The sequence below is a fragment of the Apodemus sylvaticus genome, chromosome 4 (genome assembly GCF_947179515.1).
Source record: "Apodemus sylvaticus chromosome 4, mApoSyl1.1, whole genome shotgun sequence".
Taxonomy (NCBI): domain Eukaryota; kingdom Metazoa; phylum Chordata; class Mammalia; order Rodentia; family Muridae; genus Apodemus; species Apodemus sylvaticus.
The window spans coordinates 47,039,241-47,064,461 of record NC_067475.1 but is presented as its reverse complement, the minus strand read 5'-3'; the positions used below and the strand labels follow the sequence as shown (position 1 = coordinate 47,064,461).

Genomic DNA, 25,221 nt, shown 5'->3' with positions numbered 1-25,221 from the left:
CCTGAGGAGGGGCTAAGGCAAGCAGTAGCAGAAGAGATTCATTCTGTCTGCCAAAAAAAAAAAAAAAAAAGAGGAGGGGGCCCGCCTGTCAGTTCTGTTTAGTGGAGTTGCAGGAAATGAAAGAGTCCCCGATCTTAGGAACTGCAGCCCTTCCCTTTTGGTTGAGAGTATGGAAGAGCAACTCAGCAAAAGTGATAGTGGCAAAGGTAAGACCTGAACCTGCCGGTAAGGAGCTACGTGGCACTAAGCAAATAGTGGCTAGATCCCTCACCCTCTGCTTCCGCCCCAATCATCTTCCCCTTTGATTACCAGTTGCTCCAGATGCCGTAGAGTAGTTCCACAAAAGCGAAAGAGAGGTTCAGGCACAGGAAGAAAAACAGGTTCCGGGATGTCTTGTCCGACAGGATGGACCTGGGCACGATACAGGTGATTAGAAGCTAGCAGGAGCCATGGGGCTGCGGGGACCCTGAAGTCGGGTTCCCCTCTCAAAACCCACCCAGTTCACATGCTCCTTCCACCACAGCAGGAAGGTGACGCTCCCATCCTGGACCTCAGGCCACCCTTAGCTCCTAGCTTTGTCTCAGCCTGCCGGGCAGCCCCTTCCCCACAAACACAGCACCCCGCACCTAAACCAGCCTGAGATCTTGCCGAACAGATTGAACTTGGGTGGTTTGTATTCATCATCCTTGATGGACAGGGGCAACATCTTCTCCACCCGGCGAAGGGCCGGGTCTCCGTCCCTCTAGAAGTGACTCGGTATGGTGGCGGCAGTGACAGCGGCGTCGCTTCAGACGCGGACCCCAAAGCGCTTGACCGCCGCGGCACCGCCGCGAGACCCAGACACAGACACACACCCGGGAATTCGAGGACTTCCGGCCCGGGCCGCGCAACGCGTCCTGGGACGGGAAAGCGGGAGGCGGGGGCGGGGGCTCCAGCAGGGGAGGGGCTTACGGGAGAGGCGGGGCTTGGGGGCTGCGGAAAGTCCGGGCTGAAAGCTTGGCGATCTATCTCTAGCTGAGCTGGGGTTCCTGTCTCCTGAACTCACGAAAGATATCCCTGTTTGCGCTTTGCAGACGTGGCTGTCTGGTTCAGGGCCCGCTGTCACCCTCCCGGATCGTCCACCACCAACGTCCCCGGATGCAGTGCAGCAGGCTCCTGCCCCTTCAGCATTAACCCCCTAAGGACCTCAAATCCCCGCTGTGCTTTAGGCGGCGTCACTGAAAAAGCCCAGGCGGCCACGTGCTGCGCCGCCACTGCGCGGGATGTGCGAGGATGGCTTCGCGAGGTCAACGCTAAGGGAGCCCACCCCACCCGCGGAAACCGTCACGCGGGACGCGATCGTTGAGTGCCTTGCAAAAGAAACACATAAAGGTATTTAAAAACGTCCTTTAGGAAGAGGGTAAAGACTATGGCCTTGAGGTCCGCTTCATGCTATTTCTCCCCTGCAGCCTCAATTGGTTGCAGCCTTGAAGACAACAGCATACACGTTCCGTTAGCATCCTTGTCACCCGAGAGAGACAGAAGCTGTCACTATGGTCCATTATAGGAGGTGCAGATACAAGCCTGCTGTGTGGGACACCAGGGTGAAGGGATGCTGGGGATGATCCTTAAGGGCCTGGGTCGAGGGACACACTCCAGCATCTTTCTAGGGGATTGTTCAGACAAGGTCAGCCGGGGAGGGGGGGAGGTGTCACGTGAATGATTAAAAGTTGTTACCTAGAAGGGGAAACCGGCAAGAGGGTCTGGTTTGGGGAGGTGGCTTGGAAACTACAAAACCGAGCTTCTTGGGAATGCCTTTTTGCCTAACAGGAAGTGGAGCGTCACCTAAAGCAAGGGAGGGAGGGGTAGCCACTCAGGGACTGTCCCCTGCTTCAGGCACTCACTTTGCAGGCGGCGCTTTTCCTAGGTTATCAATTGGACCAGCAGAGGGGTTGGGAGCCCGGTTTAGGAAAGGGGTGAAAAAGAGCCAAGCCAAGGAGACTTCCCCTTTCGATTTATGCTCATCAAGCTGCAAATAAACCCGCTGGCCCCACTGCAATCTTCTGCACTAGAGGTGAGGCAACTGTAAAATTCTCGTTCCTTGATTTTATTTCTCCATTTAGGACCTATACCTGTTTTGCTCTCGTTCCTGGAACTTTGTGGATAGGAAGAATTTATTCTGTAATTTGATGTTTAAAAATATATCTTGAAATCTTATGAAATGTTCATCTTTAAAAGCTGCTGGTAACAAACGGCTTGATTCTAAATTTATAAGTTTTAAGATGAACATGTCTCTTTTGTCTTTGCCTTCTTGGGTTATTTGCCATTATTTTTATTTAAGCAAATATTCTCAATTAGTAGCATTTACTTTTTAAAGGATCCTTTTTTGTTGTTATTTAGAGCAGTCTTTGAATTCTACCCTACTGCATTGCTGGAGAAGCCCTAACTGGTTGCTGACTAGGTCGTTTAAGGCTAAATAGCTATTGCAATTGATCTTTTTTTTTCCTTCAATACTGCTTTATTTAAGTATGATAGTAGGGATGGTATACAGAAATAATCAAGTTTCAGTAACTGATTTCCAGCCTTCTCATCAAGGTCAGCTGCAATTTGAGCCTATGTGTTTTTTATTCTGCCTTTGAAAATAAATTCTGTATTCCATCTTGCACTGTTGTAAATCTGAAGTTGCTTAGCTGGTATAGGGAGAAACCCACATTACCTGTTACTGAATAGTTTTGAAAGACATTAAAGAAATTTTATTTCAGCTTTATCAGTTTCATAGATTTATCTCTTTCAACACTCCCCCCTCCCCACCCGCTACCCCCTGCCCTCCCACCCCCACCCCCTACCCTCCCTACCCCCTGCTCCCCCACCCCCCACCCCCTGGCCTACGATATAAGGTAGATCTGCTCTTGAAGATCTTCTCCCTTCTAACTGTGGCAATGTGGCAGTGCTATTTTTTAATCCTTATCCCTGGACAGCATGATGGCCAATTCAGAGTTAAAGGCATTTTCATTTGCAATATAAAGCACAGAAGCTCATGCTTTAAACCAGGAAAGGTTCTAGGGGTAGTTGTTTCCACTGTGCCTCACTTCTCCTTGTAATCTTTAAATAATATCTTGCCTGTACATGTTAACCTACATATAGGTTAACATATGCTTCACATGTTAACATATGTCTCACATGTCAAAATTGGATTCAGTTATCATTTGGTGATTATCTAGTGTGTGTCAGGCTCTGTGTTGGGTGTCGAGACTATAAAGCAAGATAAGTCGGAGTTCTTCTCCTAGAAGAGTTTTGTGGAGAGGACAAGTTAATGCAAAGAGAGGGAGGTGGGGAGAAAGGCAAACCCGTCAGCATTTTAGAATTGTGGTCTTTAAGTTGTGCACCAGAGATGAATTTGAAACAGTGAACAGAGACAGCTATTGCTCAGTGAGCCTTTCTCTATACGCTCACCGATTCATTCTACTCCCACAGTAATTCTTATCATTAAAAAATGAGTTGGGAGAACAATGATTTTGATTCCTCCATTCTGTTTTAGTGGTCAGTGTTTAAGCAAGTCTGCAGTCAGCTGAGGTACTTGGGAGGTCATAGGTCCGTCGTGCATTTCAAAGATTAAATGGCTAGGGAAGACTATAAAATAGATACAGTTATAAAGGTTCTTAAATTAATAAAATGCATTTCTTTTTTAAATACTCATGTGTATATTCAGTTAGCCACTTTGGATGAATCGTGCACACTGTATGGGGTGGTTAGATGAGTGGTTGAAGATTAAATATGAAAGCAGAGAAGATGAAAGGACGGAAATTCCTCCTGTCCTGGGTCCTTTCCGGTAACAGACAACAAGAATGAGAAGGGAGCCATCTGTCAACCTCAGTAATCCCTGTGGCATTTATCTGCAACCCTATTTTAGACCCACGGTTTATTAGATACATCAGATTAATGTCCTGTGAAGTGTTGTTTTAAAAAGGAGCTGTACTAGAGGGTTAGAGTAAAGATGCATGTGAGTCTAGGAATTAACTAGTGGTGCAAATTATATTCCTAGTCCTTGGTTTCACTTTGAGCTTCGTGTGCACTGGTTTCAAGTGCATCAGTTGGGGCAGTCTCTGTTTACTCTGTTTCTGGACCCTCCAGAGACATCTAAAGACAAAAGGACTGCAGTGTTAGCATCAGCCAACAAGAAAACACTATCTGCTTAGTCCCCAAATGTCACTTTTAGAACCTAGAATAGCATTTTTTTTTCATTTAAGAGTCACTGAAAGCATCACAGAAAATTCTTTGCTATCTTTTAATAGTACCAAGAGAGCCTGTTCCTGTGAAGCTCTGAAGGCGTGAGGAATGCTGTTGTAAAAAATTAATAATACGATGAGGTAAGTAACAGGTTCTGTCTCTTTAAAAAACAACAACTAAAAAAACCCAGTAAAATACATATAACATAATGTGCCATCTTAATCATTCTTGCAGTTCTGTAGTCTCAAGTATTTTTATGTTGTTGGATAACTGATCTCCAGGTAAAGCCATCCTCCTCTACCTGCCCCCAGCCCTCGGCAGCCATGAGTGTACATCATGTTTCTGTGAGTTGGGCTGCACTAGATACCTCATGTACGTGAGAACATACAGTAATTGTCCCTTTTGTGTGAGCGTTTGTTTCACATAGTTTAACTTCTCTTTTGAGACTGAATTAAAAGCCTATTGTATGGGTATGCTGCACTTCCCAAATGGATGATTATTTATTCATCCATGGTCACTTGGGTGACTGGTTTTGTTTGTTTTGTTTTGTTTTGCTATTGTAAATATAATTTTATGACATTGGTGAAATACCATTATTTTAGTCTGAGGTTGTTTTTTTGATTGGGTGTTGTCATTGCTATTGTTAACAGTGGGTCTCACTCTCTAGCCCTGACTAGCCACTCTGTATGCATACCAAGTAGGCCTCTTAACTCACAGAGATCTGCCTGCTTCTGGTTCTGACTTTGAGTCTTTGGATCAAAGGCATGTGTCAACAGCATGTGCCAACATACCTGACGTAGTTCAGATTTTCTACATTGGTTGGTTTGTTTTCCTGAAACTAAAGGTTCTGGCAGGCATGGAAGCAGTTCCAGCCCTAGGGAGGCTAGGCCATGAGGACTGTGATTTTATGCCAGTCTTGGCTGTATAATGAGACCCTGTCTCCAAAAATGCAAATAAAAATTCTGGTTGGGACCAGGACCTATTAGAAAGTACCATAATGTCTTTTTTAAGGTGGATCCACTAAAATCATAGTCCAGATGTTAGGATCAAACAATACTTCTAGTTCCTCCCTCCCTCCCTCCCTCCCTCCCTCCCTCCCTCCCTCTTCCTCCTCCTCCTTCTTCTTCTCTCCTCTCTCTCTCTCTCTCTCTCTCTCTCTCAATGGATGGAAGCCTTTCTAAGATTGAGCCATTATGTGTTGGCCTTTTGACTAAGATTAAATGTAGTATCTGTTTTTATCAGTTTATCTGAGGATGAGCCTGTAGCTTCACATACACACTAAGGATGCACCCTGTCACTGAGCATACGCTGCCGCCTCCATTACCTCTCTATATGGACCACTCTTGTTGTTGACTAGAATAAACATGGAGAGAATACACAGTGGTTTCCGGTGAGTCTGGGTTTTGATTCTAGCCCACTATTCTGTCTGTGCTTCAGGAAATACTTTTCATGTTCTATCCCAGCTATCACATCTACAAAATGAAATGTGCCTATTTTATTTTTTTTCCTCTTCAAAAATTAGAAGTGCTATCGGTTGGAACCATTGTGTAACGTGAAGAGACAAAAACTCGGACAACTTGTGTTGCTATCCCTAAGCTAAGCGAGGGCAGGAGCTGTGTCTGCCTCTCTTTCCCTCCTCACAGTGCTGGTCATGTGGTAAGAGCCTATACATATTTGTTGACAGGATAGAGCACCTTGGATTGTGCAACCTTTCCCCACAAAAGGGAAAAAGATCACACGAATGGGAATAATTCCATCTTAGGCTTAGGATCTGAAAATATTTAGAAGCCATATTCACGTGCATTAATCTGCTTCTCTTCAGTGACTTTGGAAGCTACTGGAAACTACTTTCAGCTAGGAGGGGAAGCTTTTTAGGGCAGGGCAGGCCTTTGTTGCCTAAGACTCTTGCTGTCTTTTTTCCCAATCTTCCTATGAAAACAGGTAGAGGTTCTAATGAAAAGCACCAGTGTCCTGAAATGTCAAAAATGAAAGATTTGCAGATGGACTTGACTTCTTTGTGACCCAGTTCTCAAACTAATTTCGCATTAGACTCTGCTGGGCTAAAAATGCTTTTCTATTTCTAGCTTTGTGCTTAGTCTCCATTGATGCCTTGAATGAGTCGTCTTAGGAATAAGGCTGCTCTTTGAGCCTCTTCTAGTATGCTTGCATTGATTTGGTCATCTCCCAACACATCATTATCATCTTAATCATCTGGAACTAACTGACAAGTCCAAAAGAAAGAAACAAAGCTAGGAATACTCTTTAGCTAAAATAGTTCAGTTCACACCTGTGCATTTTGAAAATCAAGGGGACCTCCTCGTGGGCCTCAATGATAAATGTCTAGATTGGAGGAGGCAGGTTGTGCATTAAAAACAATTTATACACATTTATGTTTTATTTCTCCGTAAATCACTGATAATAAATTCTAGCTATTGCTGTTGGCTCCTGGGAACTGTGTTAAGATATGATGTTCTAAGCAGGAAAGAGGAGAAGGAAGAACAGAAAACCCAAGACTGATGAGCAGCTTTTGGTGCAACCAGGCCGTGGAGAGCAGGAAGGGAAATGGAGACACAGGTGTCTCATGACTGATGCCCTGCTTTGAAAGCTGCCAGTGTTGTTCCCACAAACTGGATTTATCCATAACAAAATGGCGCACTCAACCTGGCTGCCCACAGCAGAGGGCTCAGATGTAGTGTAATAGGTGCAGAAATGATTTTCTCTCAGCTTGTGCTGAAGAATGACCTGGTACAGGAACACTTAACCCAGTCAAAGAGGATGCTGTATACATAGACATTAGAAAAAATGTTTTATTGTTTCTGTTACAGAACTATGGTTTCAAAAATGTACTAAAAACAGAGAGGGGGTTGTGGAAGGGAAACTGGGAAGGGAGATGACATTTGAAATGTAAATAAATAAAATAACCAATTTCTTAAAAAAAAAAAAAGTAACTAAGGTAGAATTAGGCCTTCTAAAGGATAGGGTTTAGATGGTTATCAATGATCGTGTGTGTATGTGTGTGTGTGGGGGGGTAAACTGTTAGGTGAAAAATTGGCTCACTTTAGCCCCAAGAGTCCATGACTTAGTGGATCAACATTTATTAACTCTATGATTGGCTGTTCATAAGCATGGAAAGATCTCAAGGCGCATCTGTGACACTACATGACCTCTTTAATTTGTATCTTTGTGTGTACATGTGCGTGCATTTTGTAGTTTATTATGAATGCAAAATAGCAAAATATTTTTGGTATGTTTGGGCTTGCAAAGCAAGTAACAGAAGTGAAGCTTCTTTGGGATAAAGTGAGAGGGCAGAGTGGCAGAGCATAAAAAGAGCTGTGTGACATTTCTAAAGTAACACTGGCAAGAAGGAATTCCCGAATATGGGCAAAATCCTCAAAATATCCTGGGGTCGGAGAGACGGCACGGCACGGTGCTTAAGAGCACTGGTTGCTCTTACAAAGGTTCAATTCCCAGCACCCACAAGACAGCCCACAATCGTCTGGCAAGAGATCTGATGCGCTTCTGGCCTCCATGGACGTCGTCAGGCATGCATGCTGTACATACACACACCTTGCAGGCAAACACTCACATGCATAAAAGTAAATAAATCTTTAAAAATATAGACTTCCTAAACTACCTTAAAACACCCAGAAAAAACTTCAGATTGCAGTAAATTCTAGTTTATTTTGCTTAAAATTTTAATACAAAAGTTCATTACAGGGCAGTAAAGTCTATAGTTTATTACTTTTACGAGCCCAAACTAAATTTTAATCTGTCAATGTATTCATTACTTTCTAGCTCATAGAGACAGTCTTGATGGGAGAAGGATTTCTTCTGGCTGTTTGGGAGGCTACAGCTATCATAAGAGGGAGGGCGAGGCAGAGGGTAGTTTCATGGTGGTTGGACCATGCTGCTCATTACGAGCGTGGGGTCAGCAAGGAGACAGAGGTCTACTGGACCCAGGAGCATCGATAACCCATAAGGCCTACCCTTGAGTGATCGATCCCACTTCCTCTAGCTAGACCCCACTTCCTAAAGGCTCCACAATCTCCCTAAAGAGTGCCGCTACCTCTAGACTCAGTATTCAGTCACATGAACCTATGAAAGGCATCTCAGGACCAAGCTGTAACAGTCACGTAAATAAGAATTTTGTCTGCTCAAATTTGGTCTGCCGCCAGCCTGAGTCAGTCAGACACTTCCTGGGTATCATTACCTCCTAAACCTCTGGGGAAAGGATGACGATGTCTAAGAGATGGTGATTTCCACCCCCACCCCTCCCCAGGGCTAATAAGTTTGTTCACCAAGAGTTTCTGTAGAAAATGAGATAGTAAAAAGTATTTCAATTTAGAATCACCCCAGAACAATGGGGTTGCAATGAACAAGAAACTAGCCAGAGACTTAACTACTACTCCAGCACCTTGGCTGCATCTTGTGCGGCCGCAAAGCCCAGGTTCTAAATTGAGCTCTTCCTTCCACTTTGAGATGATTTTATCTCCTGGCAGATGAGAGCCCTTTCCTGAGCATCTGTATTCTCTAACCAGGCAAGTCCCAATCCTGGTGTTGAAAGTAGAAAGGAGGCCTGTGTGGCTTGGGCCCAAGATCCCATTTATGACTCTTTTGTCTCATCACCTAAGGGTGCCGGTCCAAGTCTGTTATATAAGGAAACATTTCTTGAGTGCCCTCTTGATTGGACCTAAGTTACATTTGAATTTATTCTGTTAACTTTTTAGGCATCTGTTGCAAAAACTAGAGCAATTGAAGACTGATTGATTTAATGAGTACTTATCTGCATGTACAGCTGCATGCCAGAAGAGGGCATCAGATCACATTACAGATGGTTGTGATCCACCAAGTGGTTGCTAGGAATTGAACTCAGGGCCTCCAGAAAAGTACTCAGTGCTCTTAACCCCTGAACAACCTCTCCAGCCCAAGTCAGGGCAATTTCAACATAGATTCCCTCAGTCCATTCAACTATTCGGAGTAACTGTACCAGCTCAGACAATGAGCCAGATGCTATTGTGCTTCCTTAAGACTGCCTCCGATTTCCTCAAAATGTTGCCACACAGTGGGACAAAGAGATGGCTCAGCAAGTAAAAGCAGCTGCTGCTAAGCCTGTCCACCTGAGCTCAGTCCCCAGGACTCACAGGTGGAAGCAGAGAAATGACTCCCACAAGTTGTCCTCTCATCTCTTAACTCCCCATCCATGCATGTCAAGGGACACTCCTCACACATATATGTAATAAAAGACATATCCACTCTGGAAACAGTGATGGGGTACAGTTGTAAAATTGCAAATGGTGTCTGTGTCCATGACTGGAGTTCCAGGAAGCAGTGAGGGAGAGTTGCAAGAATCGAGTAGACATTTTTTTTCACCTGGGCGGAAGGAAAGCTCTCTGTAGGTAAATACAGAAACCGGCTTGCCCCTTTGCCTCAGTTTGAACGGTGCTATTTGTGTGCAATATACCTGGCTAGTAGCTGCTAGGCAATGGGTGGCTGTCTCTCCCAGCTCTCATCTTGCACGTCTGTAGGCGGAAGACCCACATTTTGAGTCGACCTCTGCGTTGGGATGGTGGGGGGAAAAAAGGCCTGGCTGTCGAAGGCCGTTTGTTGAGCATCTGTAGTCTGTAATCATCAGTTTTTATGCAAGTACATATCCTGGAGAAGGAGCCCAAAGAGAAACAGTCTGTGCTGTATCGGGCAGATCTCGCAGCGAAATGGCAGAACTGTTATCAGTTTTCTACCATCTGTGGCACAAGATGAACGCGGCAGATCCTCCGTGCCGGGTGCCAAGATGCTCACTGTGCTTCTACCTGATGAGCCAGAGGACATTTTTTTTGTTCCTGCTCCACTCTGGCATATTTGTTTATAGCCTCTCTCTGCATAATTATTGTTCTTCCTCTCTGAAGAAACTAGCCCCGAGAAAAGAATACAGCAGCACTGCTACTGGCGACCATTGATAAATGAGTGTCTTAGAAAATTCAGATCTCCCTTTCCATCTAACTATATCCACGTATTTGTAACTCATGTATTGTGTTCTTTCTTACTTTACCTTATGTCCTCATTTTGTAAAAAAAAAAAAAATCCCAATAACCCAGAAACCACTTCACTCAGAAGTTTAAAGATTCCGCACACCATAACTCATGGCAGCAATACTAATAATAACCCAAATGTGGAAACAACAAAATGCCCAGCCATCAATGAACAGGAAAGCAAAATGTGAAATGTTTGTATAATAGGATGTTATCTAGCAGTGGGGATAGAATGGAGCCTGGGTGGGGGGGTGGGGGGCGGTACCAGGAAGACTTCACTATTTAGTGCTTGAAGTGCAACTGTGAGGGTCTCTGGGGCTTGTATAAATGTCAGGCAGGTGTGGTATGCCCCCCAATCCGTGTGTTCCCTCCAGAGGTTGACACAGAGTCCCCAGGGCAAGCTGGCTAGCTAGATTAGCCAAATCTGCAAGTTCCTGGGTCAGTAAGAGAACCTGCCTCAGTTAGTGAAGTGGAAATTAATTGAGGAAGACGCCCAGTCAGCCTCTGGAGTTCACACACATTACATACATAAACATGCCAAGCAAAGGGACGCCTATATCTGTGTATGAAATTATAAAATATTTTTGCTAGGCAAAAGGATAAAAAAGGCCATATAGGGCTGGAGAGGTGGCTCAGCAGTTAAGAGCACCAACTGATCTTCCAGAGGTCCTGAGTTCAATTCCCAGCAACCACATGGTGGCTCACAACCATCTGTAATGGGATCTGATGCCTGCAGAGAACAACAGTGTACACTCATATACATAAAATAAATAAATCTTTTTAAAAAGCCATATAATGTATAGTTCCATTCATAGAAATGACTAAAATAGGCAAATTCATTGAGACAGAAAGTAAATTTGTGGTTTTCTGGGGCTGAGAAAAGAAGAAATTAATGGAAATTGGAGGGGCTGTTCTGAGTTCCCTTGGGACACTTAAAGTGTTTCAAAAATAAATCATTGGCAGTTCTCTGCATTTCAGCATTTAGAATGTTGAGGGAGCACAAATTAGAATTTGGGACCAACCTGGGCTGCACATCAAGACCCCATCTTTAAAAAAACCAAAAGCAAACCAATAACAACAAAAAGAACAAAACAAAACTGAAATAAAATATCATTTTCCAAAACTGTGAGGATATTACAAGAACACACTGTTCATGTTTTTCAGGTGGGTGTATCATAGGAAATGTAACATCCCACTGAAGATATAAAAATGTTTTGGTACACAAAGAGTTAATTTTTACATTTCTTGGCAGGTATTTTAGTGACAGCCATGCTGTAGTAGACAGGTATGCTGTCCAGAGACGCTTGCCTTGGCTCTGTTGTTCCTGCTGTTTATCCTAACGTGGCTGCATGACATTAGGCAAGTGTCTCCCCCAGAACCTGAATCTATGCACTGAGGCAAGTAAATATTGGGGCATGTTTGACAGCTTTATCCCGTGTTTGCAATAACAAAGAGCCCTGGGCTTACTGGTAGACCCTCTTAACGTGCTCAAGTAGATCTTATTAGGCAACTAAAAGGAACACTCAAGGTTCTCCACCTTGGCACGTTGGGCATAACAGGCCAGATTATACACTGCTGTGGGTGCCATCCTGCTCATTGTGATATATTTAGCGGTATCCCTGACATCTACCCTCTCGATAGTAAACAGTATCTCTACCTCCATTACAACCCAAAAACATCTCCAAACTTGGCCAGCTATTGTCTGGATGGTACAGTAATCCCTGGTTAGAAAACCTCTGGTGTAGGATAACAGTTTATCAAAATAGCCAAAAGGATGCATTCCGTGTTTTCCTTCTTGTGGTGTCCAGGCCCTGCTACACATCAAGCAGAGAAGGATGGAGCAGAACCGAGTTCCAAGGTCCAAGTCTTCCCCTGGGGTGTCTGGACCCCAATGCACACCAGGGGAAGGGGGAGGATGAAGGAAGTCTGGACCGGGTGGGTCAGGAGAATTCTGGTCTGCCGGTGAATGCTGGAGGGAGGAGGTCTTCCAAGGTATCAGTGTTACAGATTTTTGGTGCTACAGTTCTTTTAGATGAGCTTTTTAGCAGCTCTCTCCGATGGTATCCAATGAAACTGATTACTCACATATACTTTATTGGGGGAACAGGGACTATATAAATCTCAGACAGTAGGAAGGGCTTCTTCTTAGAGTGAAGTTTCATTGGCTGAGGTTTAAGGTTCTGGGGATACCTCATTTGCATAGAGAGGCTTCCAGGAAGAAGATTGTGTGACATTCCTCAGGTAAAGTGTGGGGATTGGGACTCCCCAGATAAGGGAGAGAAGAGGAAGCCCAGCTGGATCAAGAATTCCTCCATTTTCCAACTAGCTCAGAAGAGCTGTCCAGACATGGTAGACTTTGATCGTAAATAGCAGGGTTTCCCAACAAGACAGAGCATCAATAAATATACACAGACATATATATATTTATTTTTTAAATGAAAAAAAAAAGGAGAAAAATGGGATTGAAAGCAAGAGTAAGGTGGCCAGCTTTAGTCCTCAGTCTTCACATCTCACTGATGTGTTTGTTTCTGTCCCATTGAGAGCACAAGCTCTGGATTAGGTGACAGGGTTTTTCTTAGGAAAACAAAAAACACAAAAAGAAGAAAGCGTGCGCTGTTCTCCAGAGTGCATCAAAGAGTGCTTGACTTCAGCTAATCTCAAAGTAGTATGCCCCTTGTGCTGAAGTTTGGAAAAGTTCTTTCTCTTTTGCTCTACCATGCAAATTTTAAAATTTGCATAATTTAATTGAGGTACATTATTTAATAAACGCCAAATAAAATATTTATGATCTATCTCAAAAGACATAAATTATTCAGATCTCCAGAAACCTTTCCGTTATAGGTAAAGTAGGGGATTAGAAGGTGTTTGAAGGAGAAGACTGTGGTGACACAGGGGACAGACTCCAGCTTAGGAGCATAAATGAAAGGGATGCTGACAGGCCAGAGTGTGCTTGACATTGTCAACAGTTTACAATGATCTATAGTAATTAATCTCCATTACTTTTCCCAGACTAGAGTGACAGGGAGTGAGTGGATAGAAACACTTCTACGTTTTAGAATATGCCATTTCGATTCAGCTACCTAAAGTCCTTTAATGCAGTTGGCAAAAACCTCATTTTACCCTGAATGTGTTTATAAATGACCATGCAGAACTGGACATGTGTTTTTTGAGACCTGCTTTTAAATCCATTGCTAAAAGGATTTTTCAAGCCTTTGGAATCTTGATTAGTAATTCCTGCATCTTTTGGTTGGTTATCTTAGCAGCATGTGCTGTGTAAGAAAGTGCATGGAATGAAAATGTTGTGCTCTAAAGCTTTAGATTACCAAGCTGATGTTACTAATTTATTTGTACCTTAGAGTGAGCCCGAGATAGAGGAGAAGACACAAAATTGCTTTTCTTGACAGAACAAACTGCAGAACATAGTTTAAGATCAAATATCCTTGAAGATTCTGCAAAAGTCTTTCTGACAAAATCATACTGTTTTTCAAGTCTGGACTGGAAACACGAGAGCTTTTGTAGCTTGTCCTTGTGAATAAGCTCTTCCCAAGGCCAGGCATGAGAGTGCATTTCTGTAGTCAGAGAGTCCAGGAGACTGAGGCAGGAGGACTGTGCATTCAAGGTCAGCCTGGGCTACATAGAGACCCTGTCTCAAAGAATAAACATAAATTAAGTTGCCTGTGACCCATCACACTGTCCCATCAGGGAATGCATTTCCTGAACCACCCATTCTCTGAAACGTAAAGGGAAGGTATGAAAGCATTCTGTGTTTTCTCTCTGCCCTTGAATTAGAGAAATCTTTCTACCATTGCTCAAGGTATCATGTGAAAGAGTTGGGGGAAGGATTGAGGGACCAAAAAGGGATAGGGACTCCACAAAAAGACCAACAGAGTCAAATAACCTGAACCTTTGGTGGCTCACAAAGGCTGAACCACCAACCAAAAGCCATATACAGGCTGGATCTCAGCTCCCACACATATGTAACAGATGTGCAACTTGATACTCATGCCGAACCCCAACAACTGGAGTGGGGGCTGTTCCTGATTCCCTTGCCTGCCTGTGTATCCTGTTTCCCTTCTGGGCTGCCTTGTCTGGCCTTAGTGGAAGAGAATGCTACTAGTGCTACAGTGACTTTATGTGCCAGGGTGGATTGTAGGGTGGGCCTCCCCTCTCAGAGGAAAAGGGGAGGGGAGGATGGGATGTGGGGTGGGGGAGGCACCGGCTGTGATCGGGATGTAACGTAAATGAATATATTCATTAATGAAAAACTAAAACATATTTTACAACATGAAGTGAGGTCTTAGGTGTACGGTGGTTATTTTAACCCAACCTTGCTATAAGGTGTCCTCTTTGCAGACTGAAAGATTGCTTAGACTAGCCTAAGGGGTTGCTTGTGGGACAATGGCCTAGCTGCAGTTGCCTGAGTTCAGCCACAGAAGTGAATGACGACCTTAGATTTGGTCTGTTTATGAACACCACTGTGCCTTTCTACAAAGGTGAAAAAGAACAGCGCCCAGTACATAAAGGCAGTTCTGCGTTAAAGAGAGTAGTGTCCTTGATTTGGACTGTGACCAAATGTGATCATGCCATGACCATGGCTTGATTTTCAGTTAGAGGTTCTAAGAGCTTCTTCACTCTTTATCAGTATTGAGCAATAAATAATCTGTCTGCTCTGTCACTGAAAAGAGATTGAGGTTAAAAAATGGATCAAAGGCATTAGGAATAATAGTTATAGTACCAGCACCCAGGAGACAAGGTGCCTCAAGTTTGAGGTTAGTTTAGTCTTTGTTATATATATAACCTAAGGCCAGCCTGGGCTATAGCCCAAGACCCTGACTCAAAACAAATACACTAGTAATAACAATCTCATATTCTCTTTTTCTATGTAGGGGTGTGTGTGTGCACACATACACACATGGTCACACACACATGGTCACACACACATGGGAGCATAGAGGTCAGCTTGTGGTATAGTGTTCCTTAAGCTCTGGCCACCTTGATTATTTGAGGCAAATAATCTCTCTCTCCCTGGGACATGGTGCTCACCCACTAAGCTCTGCTGGCCAGTGAACACCAAGAACCTGCCTGCCTCTGTCTGTGCAGAGCTGGGATTACAAGTGCTCGTCGTCACACCCAGCTTCTCACATGAGTGCTAAGGAGCAAACTGGGATCCTCAAGCTTGCATGGCTAATGCTTTATCCAAAGAGCTGTCTCTCCCAGACCTCCATATTCCTTCTCATCCTGAGAGATCTGTTCTGTTGACTTGAAGGTATTTTTATGTTGACCAGAAATTCCTAGGTATTCTTTTTAAATCTAGTCTCTTCATTAATAAATTTCCTCAGAGAATCTATTTTCCCCAGTCTGGGTTTTGTACTTATAGACTAGGCCCTAGTGTGTAAGGGACTGGTCCCAAAATGAGGAAGAAAGGCAGACATTTTTGTCTAGACGGTACCTGGTTTATCCTGACATAATATTAAAGACTCCTGCCAAGAGCAAGGGTCTGAGAGCAAAGCCTGGTGATTCTCCTGGTTTAATCTCTCTATGGTGTGCTGGGAAACTATGCAGGGAAGCCCTGTTTCCTACTCAAAGACAGTCATGGAGGTTATATTGTAAGATGGCTACAAACTGGATTCACCTAGTGACAAAATGGATTCTAGACAGCAAAATAACAACGTAAGTACGCGCCTGAAAAGCTTAGTGGAAGGTTGTGGGGTAATAAATCATCTGGAATCAGGAGCAGGGTTAATTAAAAACCATCAGTGTTAGAGCAGGAGGTAGCAGTCCAGGAAATGACCATGTGTGGAGCCAGAATATCATTTCTAACTCTGCAAAACTAACCAGTAAGATTTAGCCTGTACTTTGGAGAGGTTGATTAGTTAGACCCTTCTAACTAGTGAGGATCAAAGCTATCCTTTTCTGTTGTGTTCACTGCTACTATTCCATGGTTAGCTCGGAGAAGACTGGTCTGTTTTGTTAGAGGTAGGCTTAGTGTGTATTATGTAGCCCAGGATGTCCTAGAACTTGTCATCCTCCTGCCTCAGCCTCTTGAATGCTGGGATTACAATGTGCAATCACCATATCTTGTGATCTATGCTGTGAGACCTGGTCCTGTGGAAATACAAGAGCCCCCCTGTCTTAGTTATTGTTCCATTGCTGTAGAGACATCATGGCCAAGGTACCTCTCAAGAAAACATTTATTGGGACCTTGCCTACCATTTCAGGGGGTTCGTCCGTTCTCATCATGGTGTGGGGAGCACGGCTGCAGGTGGGCAGAGGTGGTGCTGGAGAAGCAGCTGAGAGCTTTACATTCTGATGTCTGTAAATAGCAGGCAGACAGAGACAGAGATGGGGATGAGAGGAGGAATGGAGTGGGGGGAGAGAGGAGGAAGCTGGGGGGGGGAGCATTGAAACTTCAGTGCCCACTCCCATTGACTCACTCCTCCCGCAAGGCCACACAGCTCCTAATCTTTCCAAACAGTTCATCAACCAGGAGCTAAGGATGCAAATATAGGGACTACAGGGGCTATTTTCATTCAAGCACCATGATCCCCTTCTTCAACACGCATGTGAATCCTGGCAGAGCAGCACAGCCTATAGTCTTGAGCCGCCTGGCATATAGGCCTGGACTTTCTGGATATAAAACCTAGTGCTGTTATTCAAATTGTTTAAGAGTCCGAAAAAAGGTATCGACTCCCCACGAGTTATCTAAACTATCAAATGAGAGGAAGATGGAGGAAGACAAAGTGGGGAGGAGAAAGAGAGGGACGAGGGAGGGGAGGAAGAGGAAGAGAGCACCTATGGTTACTGCCTGCATGATAGCAAGCTAGACAACATTCTTATAGATGAGTGGGAGGGGCCCATGAGCTCCCAGCCCTGAGAGCTAAGGGTAGTTGATGCTTCAGGGTGAGAGTGACATGGTTTTTCTTTTTCTTTTGAAGGTTATGACCCTTGGAGGTGGACTATACTCCAGGGGTAGAGCCAAACTTAGGCACATCTGGTCAGCACAAATGGGACTCTGTGGGTTATAGTGGAACTTTTTGGACCCGCCAGTGGTGTAAATAGTGACACAGAGACTTAGTTATTTTTATTATTGCTTAGGGCTTAGTCTATCTCTCAGCTAGCTGGACTGACTTAATCTTGTTATCCTAGCTCACGGCCCGCTAGGCCGCCATTTCTTTAACTCTCAATTTTGGTACCTCTGACCACCTCAGTGTCCCGCTGGCAAATGTCCTCGAGCCTGGTTCTTCTCCATGAGACCCTCTCAGCCCAGAAGTCCCACCTTCTCTTTCCTGGCTAGCTGTTGCTGCTCATGAGCTCTTTATTAAGCCAGTCAGCATGTGAGGAAGGTGAATGTTCACAAACACTGAGGCGGTGATGATCCCTCAGAGCACAGTACCAAAATCCTCCCGGACTCAGCTCTCCGCGTGTATAGCGATCAGCAATGGAATGATACAAAGACAGCCTTCACACGGTGTACAGAGACGCTACCCCAACAGTGCGTCCTTCTTAAAAAACAAAAAGAGGACCTGAAGTGGTGTGGGATGTGGGAGGAGCTTCAGGAGGAATGGGAAATGCATATGATCAAAATATAGTGTATGACATTCTCAAAGAATTGATAAACATATATTTTTTTAAAAGAATGTAAGACCACATTTTTCTTTTTTAGATTTGTCAGGCCAAATCACTTTACAAACGAATGTAAATCCCTGACAAGAGTGGTCAGTGACTTCATTGAAACATAGTGACTGTACATTATTGCTGTCTCTGCTCCAGGGGTTGCCACATCTGCAAACTTCCGGGAAGAGTCATGGGGATTCGAGTGCTGCGGTTCTCCCTGGTGGTCATCCTTGTGCTGCTGCTGGTAGCAGGGGCTTTGACCAACTTACTCCCGAACGTCAAAGAAGACAAGATGCTCACTCTGCGCAGGGAAATCAAATCCCCGAGCAAGTCGGCCCTGGATTCCTTCACTCTCATCATGCAGACGTACAACAGAACAGACCTCTTACTAAGACTCTTGAATCATTATCAGGCAGTACCGAATCTGCACAAAGTGATCGTGGTGTGGAACAACGTGGGAGAGAAGGGACCAGAGGAGTTGTGGAATTCTCTAGGGCCTCACCCGATCCCTGTCGTCTTCAAACCACAAACAGCAAACAAAATGAGAAACCGACTCCAGGTCTTCCCTGAAGTGGAGACCAACGGTGAGTCAAAGCTGGATCTGAAAGGGCTGACAGGGCTCCTGTGGGTGTGTGGGTGGACTTCCGGCTTTCTGGGACGTCACTGTGAAAAAAAGCACTTTGAAACCCTTAAAAAGCAATTTCCAGATTTCCAACAAGCAGCTTTCGTTGGGAGGAGGGGCAGGGAGGACCGCACAGCCATCTTATGATGATAACAAAGAGGATCATGTTTAAATGTTTTTAAAGGTATGCAATGTGGCGCAGTACATGCAGAGTGTATGTTACGCACTCTGAGATGACAGTCCTAGTCAGGACTATTGCTGTGATGAAACACCAGGACCAAATGTAACGTGGGGAGGAAAGGGTTTATTTGACTTGCATTTCCACATCGCTATTCATCATTGAAGAAGTCAGCATAGGAGTCTGGAGGCAAGAGCTGAAGCAGAGTCTGTGGAGGGGTGTTGTTTACTGGCTTGCTCAGCTTGTTTCTTTTATAGAACTCAGGCCTACCAGCCCAGGGAGGAGCCCCACCCACAAAGAGCTGGGCCCTCCTCCCCTGTCAATCACTAGTTAAGACAATGCCCTACGGGCCTGCTTCCACCCTGGCTTATAGAGGCATTTTCTCAGTTGAGGCTCCCTCCTCTAAACTCAAGTTGACATAAAGCCAGCACAATGACACTTACGTTTATGCATGTGTGACATTCTTTTCTTCCCATGTATAACCCATGTGTGACATTCTTTTCTTCCCATGTATAACCTTTCCTCCAGGGTGTGATTTTTCTTAAAAGTGCCTTGGTTTTGTTTAAGTGTTCTTTAGTTTCTGGGTGGATGGGTTCTAATTGCATGATGGTATACAATTATATTTCCCAATGGCAGAATTCACCCCCCCCAGGAGACAAATCTCTTTAAAAATACATTTTTTTTGATATAGTAGTTGGGTTAGAAAATAGTCATTCTGGATGGTCTGTATAGACACAACAGTATCTTCTTGAGTTTTGCATATATTCCCATGCAGTTCAATGACTTTTTTTTTCTCTTCCCATCACAGCGGTGTTAATGGTAGATGATGACACCCTCATCAGTGCCCAGGACCTTGCTTTCGCTTTCTCAATATGGCAGGTAATATTGCTATATTTTTTTAGGACACCATAGGTAAAGTTTTATCTATGTGATACCTAACCATGGCAGCACAGGTTTTTAATAGAGGTAAAAAAACAACAACAACAACAAAAACAGTACAGACAGTACCTAAAACCGTAGCTGAGATTTTCGAAGCTTACTTAAGACAACATGAAAATTGGCTCTAACATCTTGAAATAGGAAGAAAAGTTGGAATTAGCTTCCCAAGAACAATGAAACGATCTGGTGCAGCCAAGATTACAATGCAGAAAAGTTTCCCACAGACCATCTGTGTCTCAACTGGCAAATATATTTGTGTACTAACAATGTAAGAAACTTGTTATATAAGAAAGCATGTATCGCCTCAGCAAAGTCGCACACTAGTTGAGCCCATGTTGAGAAATTCTGAGGTCATAATTCCATGCGTATCGTTGTGGCAGCAAGTGTTTGTTTTGGCTTGGTTATCCCCAAATGCCAGCTGGTATGAGCCAGCATAAATTGCTTGCTAGCTCTCCCACTGAACATATACTAATAATAGTTGAGCTTACAAGCTATGTTACAGGTTACCTAAACCCATAACTGTGTGCAGATCTTCTGATTAAATGCTGAGCTATCCTAGTTGATCTTATTTGCAGTATGCCCTCTCTAAGGCCACCTAACACCTAACACCATGGGATTCGAAGGGCAGGTGGTGACATCACTCTGCCAGTACCAGCCTTCAAAAAGCTGCTGTTTTTAATTCCATGCCTAGCATATTGATCAACGAATTGTACTTTTTTCAATGCTAACAGTTTCTTTTTCCTGCCCCCAAACGAAATCTTAGTCAAAAAGTTCTAATAATATTTCATCTATGAGACTTCCAACTAAGGGTTAAAAAAAATAAATCAGCCAGTCGTAAATATAAAGATAGGATCAGGTAAAATACAAAGAATGTGATTGGTTAGAGCAACTTGAATAGAAGTATAAAGAAATATAAATGGTACTCTGTCTTATTCATAAATTATCAAGAGCGATTCCAGTCCGTTGACGAGGAGTATGTTACTGTGGGTGAGCCTGGTCAGTGCCTGCATGTCTTCATCATTTGGTGTGTATGCAAGTACTCTGGAGAGGACGCTCACTGTTAACTACCCCATCCCGCTTGGTGCCTTTCTCTAGCCTGAGAGATTCTTCAGTATCTGGAGTGGGTAATGGTACTTCTTTTGCCTTTATCCCCCACCATCACCTGAGCATCCTCTCTGCCTCCAACAACAGTTATCACAATCCTCAGGGCTTCCGTCTGCCTTACGCAACTGCTTTTCCAGCCTATGACCTCGGGCATGGGACTGCCCCGCTCACATGTGTGCATACCTTCCTTACACTCTGTGCTCTTTGAAATGAAATTTAATTCAAACTAGATTGTGTGTGTATGTGTGTGTGTGTGTGTGTGCACACGCACATGTGCGTGTGCACACACACACACACACACATGCACTGAAACTAAACTGGGCGAAGTTCACATTATTCACAGCAATGAATTAAGCTCTTAAACTTAAGAGTAATCCTGTAAGTGTGATGTTTTCTTTTGTTTACCATTCTTTGGTTTGTTTTACCTTTGCTAAGTCCCTCCTTCATAGAATTGTCTTTCCGAGTATCTATTCTTTCTTCAGAGATCTTGCCATATCCCGTATCCTGTATGTATATGTAAATATGTAATTTGTGTTGTATTTACTTATTTAAATTCATATTTTTGAAAAAGAACTTATAAATGGATTTTAATAAACCACTAGTTATTAATATGACCTAGCCAGCCCCCTAATAATTGAGGCAGAGTCCCGTGGATTTTTAAAATCAGGTTTACCTCAGTTACTAGACAAATTACCCCTAATCTAGTTTTCTGTATGCTGCACTGCTTAGTTCCCCAGCTGTTAGTTCCCCCCACGTACTTGCTGGTTGAGTCTCCCCCGTCTCTGCTGTCTCTGCTCTGTCAGCCTGTCCTCAGGGTCCGCTGCTCCTGGCCATGTGCCCAGGATCCATCCGGCCTAGTGGCAGCTTTCTCCTCTCTCCATCTTTTTTCTCCTTCACCAGCTTCCTCCTCCTCCTCCTTTGCCCTCCTTCTCTTTCTCCCTCCATCTCTCCCTCCCTTTTCCCCACCTCCTTGTAGTCCACACCTGTGACCCCAGCCTGGTAACTGCAACTCCACCCACCTCTATTCCCCGCAGTAATTGGCTGCAGCCATTTTTATTTAACCAGTTGCTTTAAATCTGGGAGCCAAGTTTATACAACAAAGGCTGGTATATGTGGGAATTTGCTTGTATGAGGGCAGTCAGATCTTGGGGCCAGTATTTAGCATTGGAATACATAGCAGCACCAGGCCAACCCCCAAAAGGAATTATCAAAATCTGAGAAGCATAAAATATAACATTGTTTAAAATCAATATTGACTTTCAAGAACATTAAAATCAACATTGAAAAGCAGTAATAAAAATCAGTTCTATAGCTGGGCGGTGGTGGCACAAGCCTTTGATCCCAGAACTCGGGAAGCAGAGGCAAGCAGATCTCTGTGAGTTCCAGGCTAGCCTGGTCTATAGAAAGAGTTCAGTGATAGCCAAAGCTACCCAGAGAAACCTTGTCTCAAAAAAGAAAAATTTGATCACTTACTCTTATCTCCTATAATAATATTCTTGAGAGCAAATTTTCTTTTTTGTTTGCTTTTTGTTTCTGGGAGGCTGGGATTTGTTCATTTGCTTGACTTGGTTTTTCGAGACAGGGTTTCTCTATGTAGTCCTGCCTGTCCTGGAGCTCATTCTATAGACCACAGATCCGCCTGACTCTGCCCACCGAGTGCTGAGATTAAAAGTACACACCACCACACATCAGCACAATCAACTTTTCTTAGAGCAAACTTTGAGGGCCTAGTCTCCTAGGGGATTAAAATTTGTTTGAATTGGATGCCAGAATTAAATTAAGAGAACATTTGTAAGGTAAGAATTTTTCTGAGAGGTTTTGGTTGGTTTGTGATGGAATTTAAGCTGTAAGCTTATCCAGAGACAAAGTTAGGACATTGTCTAGAGTTAGAGGAAGTTAGGGTAAAAAAAATAAGGAAAATGCAGAAGTAAGGAATAAGGGAAAGTTGACAGACCAGCTATATCCTCCGTAATACATAAGCGTCTTTGTCCATGTCTGCTCTAAAGAAACACCACACTTAACTGTTCCTTTTCCTCCTCTTTTCAGCAATTTCCTGATCAGATTGTAGGATTTGTACCTAGAAAACACGTCTCTACTTCCTCCGGAATCTACAGTTACGGAGGCTTTGAGCTGCAGACACCTGGGCTGGGGAATGGCGACCAGTACTCCATGGTGCTCATCGGAGCCTCCTTCTTCAACAGCAAATACCTGGAACTCTTCCAGAAGCAGCCTGCAGCCGTCCATGCGCTGATCGACGAGACTCAAAACTGTGACGATATTGCTATGAATTTCCTTGTCACCAAGCACACCGGCAAGTCTTCAGGGATATTCGTGAAGCCTATAAATATGGTCAATCTGGAGAAAGAAACCAACGGGTATTCTGGAATGTGGCATCGGGCAGAGCATTTTCTGCAGAGATCCTACTGTATAAACAAGCTCGTTAACATCTATGACGGCATGCCCTTAAAGTACTCCAACATTATGATCTCCCAGTTTGGTTTTCCGTATGCCAACCATAAAAGTAAACTGTGAACTGGAACCAAACAGAGACAAACCCAAAACACCGCTGGGTTTTCAGCGGCTTCTCCATGCTATGTGGATTTGTTTTTGTTTCAAGCAACACCCTGAACTTTGATCTAGTTCACAAGTCTCTATAATAGAAAAAAAAAAAGCATATGCAGTACTTCTAGAATATAAAATACATGGACTTCAAAAGCCAAGAAGCTGGCCTTACCCAGATAGAATTTCTTGTGAGGAGCTTTTGTCCAAGGTTGTAACTCCTGGATGGAAATATTATTGTTTACATCTCGAGACTGCTCTCCAGTTTGTTTGAGCCCTGGCATTTGCCTTAAGGACCTACAGTAAGCTGCTTCCAGAGACTCAAAAGAGACAACTTTCAGCTGTTCAGTGAAGGTTGGTTGTGTTTATTTGAAGCCTGAAATGCCTGCGGAATAGGGAAAAGCCATGTGAGGAGAGTTTAGTCTGAACTCAGTGTTGAGAACCAGGAAAATCTCTTTTCCTGTCGGTGTCTTTTTGGCCCTTCCAAGCAGAACTGACTGAGCCCAGCATGGTTTTGACTATCAGCGCTGGTGATTTTTGCTGTTATGCCTGATGTGACTGGGAGTCTAAGTTTTCATGGCTGACTATTGTTTAATTGGGATTTTTTTTTTTTTTTGGTTTTTGTTTTGTTTGTTTGTGAGCCTACTCTGCATGGATCACTAAAATGTGCCAGCCATATTTCTTATATGCAACCTATATGCAACAAGGAGTCAATGTGTTCCTGTAATCTGTCACCTGTGTGTGTGACCTTGAGAATCTACATTAGTTGTTATATTTCACAGAATGTGTTGAATAAATATGTATAAAATAACTTCTGAAAGAATGGTTAAGTAGAAGCTAGCAGAAATTAAAAACTTTAGTATCAAAGATCTCTATTAACGCATAGGCTATCTTGTGAGTATTTAATAACTGTATTACACAGAAGCGTTTCCATCCAGAACCCAGGATTTTGTTAGGATTTTTTTTTTAAGTCCCAAGGCACTCTTACTCATGAAATTTCAGTTACATAGTTGTTAAAAATAAAAAGGACTGAGCCATCGTGTGAGAAGGCAGTGGGATGCCCCTCACAGATCACTGTTCAATTCTCCGCTCCTCGCTATGGGAGCCAGTGCCGGCGTCCTGCCTGTGTCCTTTAGTTTGACCTTGTTCACCACTACCGAAAAGGAATACTGGAATGCTCTATCAGGCCTCCACAGGTCACTTTTTTCTTCTTTTCACATAAGGCCTAAACATTCTCAAAGTTGTGAAGACAGGAGCGTACTGACAGCCGAAATTCCACTTCAAAATCTTTCCCCCATCAGTACAGTGTCTGTTTGTCTAACAGTGGAGTGTATATGTGTGTGTGTGTGTGTGTGTGTGTGTGTCTTGATGCAGTCAGAAATATATTTCATTTGATCCCATTAAAAGTCATGTCAGTTATCTGCTTTCTCCAAATTTGGTAATACATTTTTGCCTCTTGGCCGTCCACTGTCAAATGAATAAATGTCAACTGTCCACTGTGTGCTCAGCAGACGGCTTTGGTGATGTGTGTGTCCCATGTTTCTCTGTACTCTGCAGTCCCACGCACAATGAAGCTGAAAACTTGATGTGCTCACCAGGAATAAGTTTCCTATTGAGGAAATAGTCCCTTGGTGGATTTAAAATTTTAAAATAAGCATGTAAATTATACTGTGTTCTCACATATTATAAGTAGTCAACAAAAATACATTTAGCTCTATTCAAGAAAGATTTCGACACTGTGGCTAGAACTCCTAAGACCATCTTTCCATGAAAAACTCTTATTCGTGCCCCACATGATCCACCTGATCACTCATGCAGGCTCAAAACCACACTGTGAAGTAGTGTAGCTCAGGAGAGAAGCCTATAGGCTTCACTGTTAGACTCTAGGCTGAAATCCTTGCCAGACATCATATTTAAAGAGCCCCTGTTTCCTTGTACAAAAAAAAAAAAATGTGATTTTTTTTTCTTCATTT

At 43.6% G+C, this 25,221-nt stretch overlaps 2 protein-coding genes across 5 annotated transcripts in view; one reads left to right on the top strand and one right to left on the bottom strand.

Annotated features, from left to right (window-relative positions):
* Slc30a7 (solute carrier family 30 member 7) overlaps window positions 1-913 on the bottom strand; it is a 65,431-nt gene extending 64,518 nt beyond the window's left edge. The window contains exons 1-2 of the mRNA XM_052179389.1: window positions 627-913; window positions 310-411 (exon numbers count right to left, since the gene is read on the bottom strand). Coding sequence (XP_052035349.1) covers window positions 310-411; window positions 627-706 — 182 coding nt within the window. The 5' untranslated portion in view covers window positions 707-913. The remainder of the gene's footprint in view (window positions 1-309; window positions 412-626) is intronic.
* A 62-nt stretch (window positions 914-975) lies between these two features.
* On the top strand, window positions 976-24,059 carry Extl2 (exostosin like glycosyltransferase 2). Of its 4 annotated transcripts, none has more exons than XM_052179391.1 (6): window positions 976-1,371; window positions 1,907-2,053; window positions 4,272-4,346; window positions 18,003-18,430; window positions 19,455-19,525; window positions 22,736-24,059. In XM_052179391.1, exons 3-6 carry the CDS (start codon window positions 4,342-4,344, stop codon window positions 23,219-23,221), a joined length of 990 nt encoding a protein of 329 aa, XP_052035351.1. In that variant the 5' UTR covers window positions 976-1,371; window positions 1,907-2,053; window positions 4,272-4,341; the 3' UTR covers window positions 23,222-24,059. The 4 variants fall into 4 exon arrangements, with proteins under 4 accessions (XP_052035351.1, XP_052035354.1, XP_052035350.1 ...); XM_052179394.1 differs by lacking the exon at window positions 1,907-2,053 and adding an exon at window positions 20,534-20,709 and having other exon boundaries at window positions 22,736-22,824; XM_052179390.1 differs by lacking the exon at window positions 1,907-2,053.
* Window positions 24,060-25,221: the final 1,162 nt, after the last annotated feature.

Excerpts from the sequence above, each read along its gene's own strand:
- Extl2 (XM_052179390.1), top strand. Across the intron at positions 18,431-19,454 it reads CCCTGAAGTGGAGACCAACG|CGGTGTTAATGGTAGATGAT; the intron begins GTGAGTCAAAGC and ends TTCCCATCACAG. Across the intron at positions 19,526-22,735 it reads TCGCTTTCTCAATATGGCAG|CAATTTCCTGATCAGATTGT; the intron begins GTAATATTGCTA and ends TCCTCTTTTCAG.